The sequence below is a fragment of the Desmodus rotundus genome, chromosome 4, assembly GCF_022682495.2.
Source record: "Desmodus rotundus isolate HL8 chromosome 4, HLdesRot8A.1, whole genome shotgun sequence".
In the NCBI taxonomy this organism is placed as follows: Eukaryota; Metazoa; Chordata; class Mammalia; order Chiroptera; family Phyllostomidae; genus Desmodus; species Desmodus rotundus.
The window spans coordinates 156,669,150-156,683,880 of NC_071390.1; the positions used below are offsets into that span (position 1 = coordinate 156,669,150).

General features: G+C 42.5%; 1 protein-coding gene across 18 annotated transcripts in view; it reads left to right on the top strand.

Annotated features, from left to right (window-relative positions):
- The window catches only part of APBB2 (amyloid beta precursor protein binding family B member 2), a 317,140-nt gene that overhangs the window by 144,693 nt on the left and 157,716 nt on the right, over positions 1-14,731 (top strand). For all 18 annotated transcript variants that reach the window (XM_053922819.2, XM_053922824.2, XM_053922818.2 and 15 more), the window contains one exon: positions 6,284-7,099. In XM_053922819.2, coding sequence (XP_053778794.1) covers positions 6,284-7,099 — 816 coding nt within the window. The remainder of the gene's footprint in view (positions 1-6,283; positions 7,100-14,731) is intronic.

The following is a 14,731-nucleotide window of genomic DNA, read 5'->3' on the forward strand; positions in this document are numbered from 1 at the left end:
AAAAAATAATGAAACTTACCCAGCATGATTTTTTAAAAAAGAGCTCCTACTATTATGCATTGGTATAGGATGTAACACATTTTGCCAAGAAAGTAGTATTCTTATTTCAATGGATATATTCCAGCCATTTTTATTTGAAAATTGAAATGGCGGCTAGTAAGGAGAGTCTGGACCAATACATAAGATTAGGTATGCCCAAATCCCACTTTGCAACTTTCAGGAGCTGTGACTCCAGAGTGCCTTTTAAAAAACAAACATACCAGAATCAATACCATTATGTGTTTGAAAAATTCTTCTTGAACTTGCGAGATTCAACCTAGGAGTCTCTTCTGAATAGGTCGTAGCTATGACATAGTCAAGTAATTAGCCTATTTTAAGGCTTCTTTCATTGTTACATTTTTTTTTCCCTTTTGGAATTGACTCGAGGCCAGCTTATTCAAGAAAACCTGTGTCATTTCATTATAGCTTACGTACTTTTTTCACCTAAGCCAGTATTCCCAGGCTGCATCATTGCTAGAGTCATCAGAGTTGGCCATAAAAATCCAGAGCTGTTAAAAAAAAAATACATGTATCTTCAGAAGACATTGAGGCTCTTCTAAATGATGAGAACAGCTTAGAAATGGAGCAGAGAAAATATCCCTGGGATAGGCATGTCATACCCCAAGATGACTGCCTCTAATGTCTTAAGTCTTATTGGAATGCACATATTCTGATTTGCGTTTCCAAATAATCAGCCACCACATCTCCCAGGAGTGATGTTGGAACGCCACGTTTTCCCCCATCTGGAGTGCCTTTCTCTTCCTTGTCAACTGGTGGACTCCTACCTACCTTTCAGGACCTAGCTCAGCCTTTTTTGTGTTGTTGTTTTGCTTTTTGTGGGAGAGCCTTCCCTGAACCTCTCTGCTCATCCCTAATACCTTCTTATAAGCCCCTACTTTAGCTATTGCGGGTTTGTTTAATAAGTTATCCTTCTCACTGCCCTGTCCGAGTTTCTCAAAAGAAAGCAATTGGTACATCTTTCTTGGAGCTCCTCGGCTGCACTTAGAATGTTGAACAGAGTGAGCCCTGAGGCCGTTTGGTTGACTGGAGAATCGGAAACCCTTGGGTGGTTAGAGCTAGCTCTCGAAACCCGCCCCTGTATCTCAAAGAGCCTGGGGAAGCTGCCCTGTGAATCAGCTGTGTGAAGTTGCTTTCCTGGTTAAAAACTTCCAAGGCCCTAAACCTGTGACCTCTCCTACCGGGTGACCCAAGCTGCCTCCTAATAACCTTTGCCTCTTTTGTTCACAGAGAAGTTCTTATCATTTTTGTCACATTGAGAGTTTACTTTCATGAGTAATTTCAGGAAACCAGCTTTATTTTGCCTCTCCTTCCTAAAAGAAAAAAATTTTTTGAGTTTATTTCATTTCCTTAATACTTTGAGATCTAGTTCAAAAGGCGACATTCCTCAGGGTAGACAGACGTTTTGCTGTTAACTCCTCAGTGGAAATAAAATTGTATAGCAGAAAAATAAAAACGAAGAAAATGTGAAGTCTCATTTAAGAGTGAGGCAAACACTGGGCTTCCCCGGGCCCATTTGTCAACTCTGGGCCCATTTGTCAGTTTCCAATTTTATACACATGTCAGAGGAGCAGAAAAAGAGCAGCAGGTTATTGAAGAGAGGAGTTTCCTGTCGTTACTGACAATTTTTTTCCCCTTGACAGGGGACTAGAGGTCTCAGAAAGAGACGGGAGCAGGTTTAACCACAGGCTCCAGCACGGGGCTGTGTTACGGTGTCATCTGAGTTACAGGCTTACCGCTCAGTACTGGGGTCTTTGTGACTCTGGGGGGGGTGAGGAAAGCTTGGTTAGCCATGAAATTAAAATGACCCTGGCCTACATAATTTTGTTTAGGCTTCGTAAAAAGAAAAGAAAACACAAAACTGTGTGTGTAAACTAAGGCTCCTTTAGTTGCTCAAAGGAGAAAAACATCTTTAAGTGGCTTAAGCCAAAAAAAAAAAAAAAATTGGTTTTCAGGGATTCCGACAATGTCATTGCAGCTTGCTCACTTTCTCTGTCTCCTGACTCTATGTCCCCATTTGTTAGGTTCTTGCTTATGCAAGATGCAAGTTGTCTTTTCGTGGTGACTCCTTGAAGCTTCTATCTCCTAGTTCAAGGAAAAGAGAGAGGAGAACACTCCTCTTCTGGTCATTCCGGCAGAAGCCTTAGTTAGGAGTGCCTCTGCGTGGGTAGCATGCTTTTCCTTGAACCAGTCACCATAGCGGTGGGGATTTGCTGCTCTGATTGGCTGGGCCTGGGCCACGTGCTTAATGAAGTTAGGGGTAGAGTCATCTCTGCCTGAAACATAGGGACTGAATCCCTAATCCGTGAAGGTATTTTCGTTTTGCCAGTTTTGTTCACTGCTATATATCCTCAGCAGTGAGAACTGTATCTACCGCATGGTAGTACACACACAAAAAATCTGTTGAACGAGCATGGAGGGAGGCTGATTCCTCAAGGGAAATTTGGGGGCTTTTTCCTAAAAAGGAGGAAATACATGCCAGGCTATAACAGATATTTCTTCGTCGTGCAGGGGAGCGACGGCAGCAGTCATACAAGTTCTTGTCACACTCTTAACTCTGAACTTACACCCAGCTCTGGAATAGGAATCGATCCTCTTGAATTGATGTTGGGTCTTCATAGGTAACGCTCAGAATAGCATGATGAATAGATGTGGAGGTGATGGCAAAACCAGGGGCCCTCTGCACCCTCCAGAAATCCAGGAGCAGAGCCACTTCCCTACTGAAGTGGGGCCCTTGGGGTTGCACCCAGCACCTTAATTACACCCCGCTCGGAGACTCTCTTTCCTTTTTCCCTCCCATTCCACAGATTGCCTTTCCATTCTGTCGATGGTTTCCTGTGCTGAGCAAAACCTTTTTAGTTTGATTGTGTCCCATTTGTTTGTTTTTGTTGCCTTTGCTTTTGGTGTCAAATCCAAAAAAATCATTGCCAAGATGTGTTAAGCTTACCTGCTATGTTTTCCTCGAGGATTTTGATGGATTCAGATTTTATTTTCAAGTCTTTAATCCATTTCAAGTTAATTTTTGTGTATAGTGTAACAGAGAGTGGTCCAGTTTAATTTTTTTTTTGTATGTGTCCATCCAGTTTTCCCAGCACTGTTTATTGAAGAGGCTGTCCTTTCCCTATTGTGTATTCTTGGCTCTTCCATGATAAATTAATTGACCATATATGCATGGGTTTAGTTCTAGGCCCTGTATTCTGTTCCATTGATCTATGTGTCTATTTTTATGCCATCAAAGCTCAAAAAATTTTTAAATGTCACTAACCCTGTGTTTTTTCCTTGCAACTATTTCTAAACTTTGTCCATCTCCTCAGATTTCCCCAGATTGCTTACCCTCTGGGGAAGGCTTTATCTCCATGAGAAAACTGTGGCTATCAGTTTTACTTTTCCTTGGTTTCGTGTTACGGTGGTGACATATGTGCCCGTCCCCGTCCTTACTCCCCCCGCCTTCTTTCTTACATGAAGAAGTGCCCCTTGTCATGGGCAAGGCCAGCAATCCCCACCTGCTGTAGTCCCCCTCTCCTCTCGTCACCTGGGTTCTTCCTCCTTGGTCTGTCCCTCTCTTGTGTTTCTGCTTTCCCCTCCAACGAGGACACTGAATGGCTGATGTCCTGGGTCACTCAGCGAGGGAGAGTCCTGGACAGGGCTGGAGCCTGTCCCTGTGAGCCTGAGCGCTGTGCTCTTATGCCCAGGGTCACTGCCTCTCACTCGCGGCGGCCCTTCTCCCTCGGCCGTGGTCTCTCTAGGATTTCGCCAACCTCCATCTACTTCACGACCTTTTTGAGCTGCAATGGCTGTCTAGCTGATATATTAATTCTTGGGGGCAACTGTAACTTCATAAGATTACCTTGGCGGCCTTAGTTCTAGATCTGAGCCTTCATTTTGCTTTCAGATCATACCGTCGTTTAATATCTAAGACACGCTCTGATTGTGTTCAGGCTTTGATCTATAGAAACAGCATGTGCAGAGCTGTCTTCTATAGGATGTTCCTGTTGTTCTAGCCTCTCCCTCCCCCCATGTTTTCTTACAAGCACAGGGGTTACAAAGGAAGGGCATAGGAAGGACAATGGGATCCAAAAGGCTGATGAGAACATGGCTAAAAGTTTTTATCTGTCACATCCAGGGTATGAAAGCTACTTAAATATTAAATCACCTAGAAATGTGGATGGTGTTCTTTCTCAAAATGTTTATGGTTATAAACAAAGTAAATACACATTTCTCCCTAGTAACATTGCTAGAATGTAGGACCTACCATGAGAAAGTAGCCACATAGGGACTTTTTGCCATGCCTTTTAAAAAGCCACTAGATTTCTAGCTTTTTCATAATAACGTCACTCTAAGTACCCAAGAGTCTAAGTATGATTTTCTCTGTGCCCGTTATGAATACGTGTCTCAGGGAAAACTTCATGTAGGCTCAAGGCGGGCTCTCCTTGTCACGAGTGCTACACTTGAGTAGGGTTGAGTTGTAAATGGAAGCATGTGTTTTCCATAAAATGGTAGTAGTAGCCAAAACACTATTAAATTTTTTAATTTCGTCTCAGAGTATTGTTTGGAAGGGAGAAATACACTAGATCCTCTGTTTCTGTAAAATGAGGCCTGAATGCTGATAGGGGCTGCTGGGTAAGCAGGATTTTTTTTTTTAGCTTTTATTTATTTAATTTTAGACAGGGGGAGGGGAGAGAGAAAGAGAGGGAGACATCAGTTGGTTGCCTCCTGCATGTCCCCGACTAGGACCTGGCCCACAACCCAGGCATGTGCCCTGACTGGGAATTTAACTGGTGACCCTTTGGTTTGTAGGATGATGCTTAACCCACTGAGTCACAGCAGCCAGGACAAGCAGGAATTCTCATAAGTAATAATCCTGAAGTACGGGGCCCATGCCCTAACCACTTTGGATTACAGCTCGTGCCTGCCTCTGCGAGCCACACGGCCCTCCCTCCGTTATAAAGGGACATTCCCTAGACTTTCCAGACGATGCCTCTGTTCCTAGAAGCCTACAGAGTCTAGGACGAGTGGGGGTTCTTTTCTAAAACAGCCCATCCGGTGCATTCGATGATAGAAAGAGACACCTCGAAGCTCCTGCACGGAACATTCTTGCCTTCCTCCCGGGTGGAGGTCCCTGTTTTGCCGGTGGGAGGATGAGGGAGTTGTCGCAGTGCAATTTTAGGAATGTTAGGAGCTGTTCTTTGGCTCACCCACTGCTGGTGTAGAACTCACCGAGGTCTCTGTGGAGGGCAAAGGATCAGATAAGAAAAAAGTCATTCCACACAGGCCGAGAAATGTGAAACCTCAGGAATTCTCGCTGATGAATCTTACTCCCTTTTAGTCTGAGGAACCGTTCTTTCTTCCTAGCAAGAGACACATGGAATAAATCACGGATGGTGTGAACAATATTTGAGATAAATGCAACTGTCAGATAGTTCCCTACGAGTTCTGCAAGGGCACATGGTGACTGCAAACAGCTGAGTCTGTATTTTAATTCAGCAGACACATTCACAACTCCTTTGGGGCTCTGACATGTCTCTAGTCTCGGGCTCAATGCTATATTATTAGTAATAATAGTTTTGTGTGTGAATGTGTGTGCTCTTGAGCAATTAAGGCATTTCTCCAAAATTTCTCTTTGCACAAACACTAAGCCCAAGTCAAAAATGTTCACAAAGGCATTAGCAAAACACTCTAATGGGGGTGTGATTTTTCTAGGCATTCAGAACACATTTTCTAAACACAGTTGAGAAAAATTACCTTGGCTGTATGGTGCATCATTGAATAGTGACCTTTCAGGTTAATTCAGAAAGCTGGAGCCCAGAGAGATTTTGGGGCGACTTTTTCATTGCCTGAGGGAAGAACAGAATAGAAATGTGGCAAATGTTTAGCAAGGGAATAATTTTCAAGGTTGTGGAAAATGAAGCCACCAGAAGAAAATGCTTTTTTCTGAATTCAGAAGAGAGATACTTTTTAATTTTAAGTAAAAGTTGGATCCTCAGACGTTTTACCTTTTCTATAAATTGGCTTTTGGGTATTCACATTAAGCCTTTTATTTGCTCCTATTTAATAGAGAAGCAAATGGTGAAAATAAAGAGGAAAATGGGTTCTGTTACATATTTTACACAAACATATGTAACAGAAGCATTCATTCTCGCAAACGTCTGTTTAAAAATGTTTACTCTGTATGCTGAGCGGTTTAACCAGGTCAGGCGTCTGACGACCTGTTTCCTTTTTTTGCCAGCCGACTCAGGTGCAGACACTGTGGCAGTGTTTATGGCCAGCAGCGGAACCACGGATGTCACGAATCGGAACAGCCCGGCCACCCCACCAAATACCCTCAACCTCCGTTCCTCCCACAATGAACTGTTGAACGCTGAAATCAAGCACACAGAGGCCAAGAACAGCACACCCCCCAAATGCAGGAAAAAATATGCACTAACTAACATCCAGGCAGCCATGGGCCTCTCGGATCCCGCCGCACAGCCCCTGCTGGGAAGTGGCTCCGCCAACATCAAGCTGGTGAAGAATGGGGAGAACCAGCTCCGGAAGGCCGCGGAGCAGGGACAGCAGGACCCCAACAAAAACGTCAGTCCCACTGCGGTCATCAACATAACTTCTGAGAAGTTAGAAGGTAAAGAGCCCCACCCACAGGATTCCTCAGGCTGTGAAATTTTACCCTGCCAGCCCCGGCGAACCAAGAGCTTCCTAAATTACTATGCAGACCTGGAAACCTCCGCCAGAGAACTAGAACAGGACGTGGGCAGCCAGCACGGGGTTGCGGAAGAGAAGGCCCCGCCGGACCCGGGCCAGGCCTCCACCATCATTGGGAATGGTGACGTGCTGCTGCAGAAGCCAAACCAACACCAGTTCAGCCCTGAAGACGGCCAAGTAGCCACAGTGTCATCCAGCCCGGAGACCAAGAAGGATCATCCTAAAACAGGGGCCAAGACGGACTGTGCGCTCCACCGGATCCAGAACCTGGTGCCCAGCGATGAGGAGTCCAGCTGGACCACACTGTCCCACGACAGCGCCTCGCCCAGCTCCCCAGACGAAACAGGTACCCCTGGGAAAGGTGTCGTAAGGTGGCACTTTCTTTTGATGTTTTCCATTATTGATGGAATTAACCTCTAGACTGACCCCCAAAACCCATTTGTAGCAGAGAAGAACATGATCTTTGAGGGTAAAGTTGGGTACTTTGTGTGGAAAATATTGTTAGATCGTTTAACAGTTTCATTTTGGTTCCTACATCAGTTTTTTCTGGGAAGCATTTTTGTAAAAGAAATAGGTCGTTGGTGGTAAGCACAGTACAATATCATCTATTTGGCAACAATATTGCCAGTGCATAGGTGAACTATTTCTGTATACTATCAAGAAATACTGGGTTTTGTTAAGCAAAATAGTAAAAGAAATACAGTTGCTGGGGTCAGACTATAACTCATGATCTGAGTCATAGAACCAGCTATTTTAAATTTCACAGCAGAACTTATTTGTGCTTAAGCTAATGAAAGGTTAAAAGTCTGCTTATGAAAGACATTTCCCTTTTGACCTTCACTAGAGAACATTGTACTAGACACATTCAAGTGATATTTGAAAATGAGAAAGTGGTGTTTCTTCTAAAATACATTCAGAAGTTTAGCACTTTAGCTAGTCTGATTGACTTCTGTCTGTATCTCTAACGTCTTCGGACTTGTCAGAGGAGTCAAAACTGTGACAGGAATGAACAGGGTCCTCAAAGTTAGCTGCTTTTAGCTTCAGTTTCTCATAGCCCCACATTATACCGATCATAAAGTTAAAAGACGTGGAGAACACCACTGTTTCTGAATTCGGAGTAAACAAGCACTCGCAAAGGCTTACTTCTGTAACATAACCTCCCAACTGCCCTAGTGGGTCCCGGGGCTCTGTGAGTGTGATACAAATAGAACCACCAGGGAAGGAAATAACGTTTTCCCAACTTATAAAACTGAGAAACTACAAGGACTACAGATAAGGAAAAGCGATGGGCAAAGTTAAAAAGAAATGCTTTTGAAATGCCCTTTAAAATCACAGGACTTGAAATGATGGATTTCATCAGCCTGCTGTAGCTGGGTTTGGCAGTAGGGAGTTCGCACCGAGTCTATTTCATCTTGTAAATGTCTAGACCTGCACATTACTGGAATCGTAATTATGTTTTGTAATGTTACTGAGTTCACAGCTCTACTACTTTTTACCCATTGAAAGAATTCTTATCCTGTAGGTGATGGACACCATTACCTGTTAGTGTCTGAATCTCCATAAATAAATTGAGGCACTTCCAAACTCGACCTCCTGTTTTTACGCATCCCCCTTCCACCCTGTCCTGCTGGCTCTTCCAAACCTGGTGCTTTCTGTTGTAGCTGAATTTTAAATTTTACTGAAAGTTACTTAATGAACTACTAAAGTCTCCCCTACTCCTCACTCCAGGCCCTTTTCCCAGTGATGACCACCTTTTTTTCTTATTTCCTTTCAGAAACATTTTATGCATGTATCCACATTTATGATAAATTTTAAAATGTACCCAAATTTTATGATGATGATATTTATAAAGAGTTCTTAATTTTTAGAGATATACTAATATACTACTTTATACAGCATAATATATAACGTAACATAATATAATATAGACTAATATAAATAATATTGTGGACTTTTCTTCAAAATAATTGTGGTGGCGATTTAAAAAAGGAAACAAAGTTGCCCATAAGCTAATAATTGTTAAAGGCGGGTACATGAGGGTTCATTATTCTGCTCTCTCAAATTTTATGTTTAAAATTTTTCACAATAAACCGTTTCCTCACTGCTAAAATTTAGATTATTTCCATTGTAGCCCCTTGGCTTATTGGGTGCTGGGGTCGGTAAGGGCTGTGGGGAGCTCGCTGTCTGAGTCGAAGGTGTGCAGGCCGCTCCATCCGCTGCGGCGCCGCAGGACGCCATCCTGGGCCCTCTGCTCGCTGCTCCTTCGCTCTGGGTCATCGCAGCCCTTTCTGGGGGCTTGTCCACAGAACTTCTCACTGTGCTTGACACGTGATGTGAACCGGATTAGAATTTTCTGACGTGTTGACAGGATATGTTCATTTTCCTCTCTTAGTATTGAGACCTTTGAATTTTAAAGTAGGGGTGACAGTGTGGTGAGGGCCCTTCATGGGTTGGTAAGAACAGACATTTTGAATCAAATAAATATGCTGGAAAGAATATGTTGTTGCTGTGACTCTGGAGCAGCGAGGTTGGGTTTTAAAAAAAACGTACTAGAAGTCAGACCTGGGCTGACCTTCAGAGGGGCCCCTTTGGGGTCTCTGTACCCATTTCAGCATGCTGCATTGTCTCAGAATATTAACGTGAGTACCATTTGGGAATTCTTTTAGAACTTCCTGAGAGCCAGTGGTGCACTCCTACTTTATGATCACACTTCAGAGTTTCAGGTAGTGACCACTATGTAAATTAGTGAGTAAAATAAAATAAGTGATCATTTGGATTGTTACTGCTCTTGGTTTCATCTTTCCTGTGAGGCATACATCAGTATTTACAATGATCACAATCAGTTTAAATTAAACATTGCATGTCTCACTTCTAATAGCAGCATTAGTGTTTATTATATATACAGGGTCCAGCAGAAGTAACACCTGCTTGAGTGTGGTTGGTAGGGTAATAATATGGGTGTAATAGTTTATAGTTTTAATCTGAACTTTTCACCTAAAATGCTATATGATGTGCATGAGTGTGGTGGTGTTATGTTACAGAATTACATGCTTCTGATTTTGTACTCAAAGAGGGGTGTGGTTTGTGCTGGACCCCGTATTTTATGTAGTACACCCATGTTTATATATAATAAACACAAACTGTTGGAAGAAAAGGAGGAAAAGCAAACATTTTGTAAGATGTTAGTGTGCAGCATGATTAGTTCATATTTAAAAAGTACATATATTTGCTTATTCACTGCTTTATGTAAACACTCATTACTGTGGTCTGTGCTTTATGACTGAATCATGACGACACAGTTATCTTTGGATTCTAGACTACGCTTTGGGAAGCCTAGGAGAATAGAACAGACTCATTTCTACTTTCGGGCTTCCTTTCCCAGTTAGAATGCTATTCTTGAAATAGACTGTGCGGACTAACTCAAAGATTCACCACTTTCCACTTCCCTTTCTTTCGGGGCCGCCGCTCCAGCATCTGTCTCAGCACCTTTTTGTGCACAATCCTATGTGCGCAGTATGTCGCTCCCCTTTCCCTCCTATGTAGTCTGTCCTTTGAGAAAACAAGAGGCGATTCAAAAAAGGGAAAGCATCTATGAAGTTACTGTGTTTCATAGAAGTTTCAAAAAGTTCAAAAGAATGCCTTCTCCTAGATTCTGAAAGAGAGGGTTGGTACTTGAAAGTGAGCATTTTTAATCTGTTAGAGTTTGGCTAGAGGTCCCGGTCCCTCAGGGGCCCCAGGTTGGCACAGTGGCCCAGATAAATGTAGATTGGGTGTAGTCTCTGCGAATCACCCGATGTTTTGTGTTTGCTTCATGAAAACTTTTGAAAGACACGTGTTGGTGCTCTCTGGGTACAGGTTTCAGTACCTCGTTGGTTTAATTGGGGGCTTAACAAAATTGAAGATACAGAGTTTGACACTGGGTGCATCTTGTAGAATAGCCATTTTCAAATGAGGTTCATTCCTAAACGTAATGTACAGAGACGGGATACACACAGAGAGAAGCAAAGGTACGTGGTATGGCGGGGGTCTAGTGCTTGACTGACTTATTGTTGAGAGCATGGACTCCAGAGTCAGCTTCTTGAGTTCACATCCCAGCGTTGTTTCATACAGGCAGCTCACAGAGCTTCTCATCTGTAAAATGGGGGTGATAGTAGGGTTTTGGCATAGACCTATTGTGAGGATTAAGTGAGAGCATCTCCAAGACACTGTGCTTTCAGAACGGTATCTTGGCATATAGCAAGAGCTTGATAAATATGAGTGCTTATTATTATTAGTGATCGTCACCAGTACAAAAGTGGGATATAAAAATTTATTTCTCTTATCATAATAAATTACCCATATTTTGGACACTGATGTTAGTTAGGACTTTCTGGACCCTAAAAGCAGAGGTTGATTTGTTTTGTCTTTGTATTGTCAGTGCCTGAAATACAGTGGGTGAACGTAGTGAATAAGTAATGGCTAATTGAATAAAAACGGAGGCCATCTACATATTCCCAATGGCCCTGATGTGTTGAGTACATCATTTGATGTTATGTATTAATAAATGTCTGATTTTGATATTGGGTGCATATTTTATAGTATAATTGATGATGTTGCCTTGCAATAGGCGGGACTGAATAACCAATTATTGAGGAAGGCATAATGAAATTCTGTGGGCCTACTATGTGGCAGATCTTATTCTTGGTACTTTCTCATACTCCAGTGGCCATGCTGGGACTTGAACCAAGGTCTTCAGATCTTAGCATCTTGTCTTTTTGTACTGTACCACAGTCTTGAGACATAGGCATGTGGTCCCCAGAGACTGAATACATCAGGCTCTAACTGCTTCCACTGGATGTGTGTGGTAGTTATATTGAGAATCTGAAAAATGGAAATTACATTTTAGAGGATCTTTCCACTCCTATAAGCACTTGAGATTTAACTCAAATTTTGTCGTCTCGTCTGTGAAATCTTTCTAGACTCTCTGAGCTGTTGGAAGTCCTTTCTGTGTACCCTAGTGAAATGTTTGTAAGTCCCTGTTATCATATTTCTCTCAGCAGTTTGTTGTGTTACTCCAACATTTCCCTTTAGATGTCGAGCTCCGTGAAAGCAGGAGCCAAGTCTTTACCATGTGTGGGTGCGAGCCTCTTCCTACAATAGCACACAGTAAGAGTCTCATAAATGTTAACTATTTGCTGGTTGGATGGACGGGGCCGGATGACAAACACTCATGTTCTTTGAGGTCTGCTACGTCAGTATCCCTATAGAAATAGAAAAAGTAAGCACGGCTTGTATAAAATAATTGTTTAGAGCCCCTGGATAGGGTAATTCTTATTTATATTCTAGGCTCTTGGGAGGGACAAAGAATTGGGGTCATTCAGTCTGTCACAAACATTCTTTGTATTGGAGTCTGTGGGTCTGGTAGGTCTGCAAGTCAGAAAGGCAGGTGCCAAGGAAAGGGGCTATTTAGGCTTCCCTTGCCTTGAAAAGTTGCCTTGCATTGCAAATGGATCCCTGTTGCTTCGGAGCTTGAATCCTTTGATGTCATAAATTGATTGGTTTCCACCCTCAAGGCAAGCAAAGTGGAAGTCTTGCAAAGCTGGATGCTTGGGGAGGGAGGAAGCCAAGGCACAGACCACATTCTGTCACTGCCATTGGCAGCACTTCCTATTTCTGGCCTTAGCTAGCGTGAGAGTGTTAGAGCTTTGGGTGGTATATATCATTAATGCTTTTAGGAACTTCTTCTAAATGTTCATTTTATGTTTCATTGCTTTGGTAATTTCAACCATAAATGATTTTTAAATTGCTTTTTAAAAGCTCCCAATCCCTTTAAAAAGAAAAAAGAAAATTCCAGGATATAGGAAAGGCTCAGTTTTCAGCTGGTTCATCCTGCTGAAATAATTTTAATCTTTTAAACACCCTTTAATGGTTCACTGGCCTTCCGCTCTTGTCTTCTCAGTTGAGAGTTCCTTGATGTGACAGGCGAAATTCAAGAAGACAGATATGAGATGCTTCTAAAATAGCTCGGACACATTGTATTCTAGGGTAGATAGTGTGATTTCCAAACTAGATTTGAGTACCTCGAGAGTAAGATGTATAAAAACTCTTTCTTATCTCACCCAGTGAACTTAAGGAAGAAAATGATTTTGCTCAATTATTTGTAGAAAGTTCCAGGGGAAAAAATTTATTCAGCTGAATGTTCAAGATGGTTTTTGGTTGTTTTCCGTTATAAGATATTTTACTAGGTACTTCAGGGAACAGAAAGATAACTATAATGAAATGAGTGGCAGCGAAAAAGTCTGACGGTCTGGCAGCGAGCATAGGACGGAGGGTGTCCTCAAGGCGGAGCCTGGAAGGGGCTGCAGATGAGAGTACTGTGGGTAGAGGGGGCTCAGAGGAAGACGAGGATGTGGAAGTGAGGGTACCGGCAGATATCTGTGCTGGAAATTGAATAGACTTTCAGTGGATCACCATCTGGGAAACATCATTGCTTCTTAAAGCTGTTACAAAGTAAGGAATCACTTTTACTTCTTTTTTACTGATCACTAAGGAAGTTTAAGTCATGATGTATACCCCACTTTTTTCTCTGCTTTACTTGCTTTGAAAAGTTGTTTAGCTTCTGGGGAGAGGGTAATGTGGGCAGAAAGTGGCTGCTTAGGAAGTGACAGGGTAGAGTCCCCTAATTGTCCTGCATGAGGTGCTCCCAGAAATGCCAGGTGATGTCCTTACACCTCTAAGATTGTGACTCAGTGGAATTAGAGACACAAAAATGCAACTGGCCATGTTCATAAATTTTCTGGTCATATTTCATCATGAACCGTCTGCCCAGACTCATTATCCTCACAACTTAAGTTTGTAAGTACATAGTTCTCATTGCTTGGTTCATCAGCTCATCCATTCTCCCTCATCTGTTCACTCATCTATACATACACACGCCAGTCATTTTTTAAAAGTCTACTCTGTGGACTGTGCTAGATGCCCAAGACAAAGAAATACATTAGGAATAGTTTGTCACCTCAGGTAGCTCACAGACAGTTTGCTGTCTCTACAGAGAAAGTCCTGACCATATGTAGAGTGCCTTCTAAAATGTGTGCTTGGGTTCTTTGTCCCATTTTGCACATGTCATGCGTCAGTAAGAACAAGAAATAAAGTCCACCCCCAGATCTGGGCAGCCTAAGTTTTCAAGTAAAGAAGAGATGTTTAGATGTTTTTTTAGTGTTCTTGGGCTGCTGTAACAAATTATCACATACTTGGTAGCTTAAAGCAAGAGAAATTTATTCTCTCACATATCTGGAGGCTGAAAGTCTGAAATCGAGGTGTAGACAGGAAGAAAGGCTCCTTCCTTGACTCTACCCAGCTTCTGACAGCTCCCAGTAATGCCTGGCGTTCTTTGGCAGCTCTGCCTCTGCCTTCCCATGTCCTTGTGATAAAGGCCCTGGCCATTGAATTAGGGCCTCCTCTAATCCAGTATGACTTCCTCTTATTTAGTTGATTACATTTGCAAAAACCCTATTTCCAAATAAGGTTGCATTCTGAGGTTGTGACTGGGCCTAAATTTGGTGGGGACTATTTAACCTGGCACAGAGTCTTCATAGATAATGCCTCAGTGTATACATTACAGAGGAGATGGGGGAGAGTATTTGTATGAATTATCGTATCCACTTTTTCAGGAAGGAAAGCTAACATTTTGCAGGTACTGTGAGAATTGGTAAGTGAATAAAGAGTGCTGCAGGGGACCTCAAGATAGCCTTGGGCTTCTTTATTGAAAGTCTTCATCGTAAAGAAGAGGAAACTTAGGTGTGGACCTGAGACTGTTGGATCTGAAACCACAGATTCAACTGAGATTGGGAAGAAATGTGGAAAAGGCAGAAGAAGATGATAAAGCTACAGTAAAGCTTAACATTTAACAGTATGGCTCAGCTCTGGAGGGTGGGATGGTTCAGTGTGCTTGGCATATGGAGATGGGGTTATTCTTTTTGATTAAAAAAATAAAGCTTAA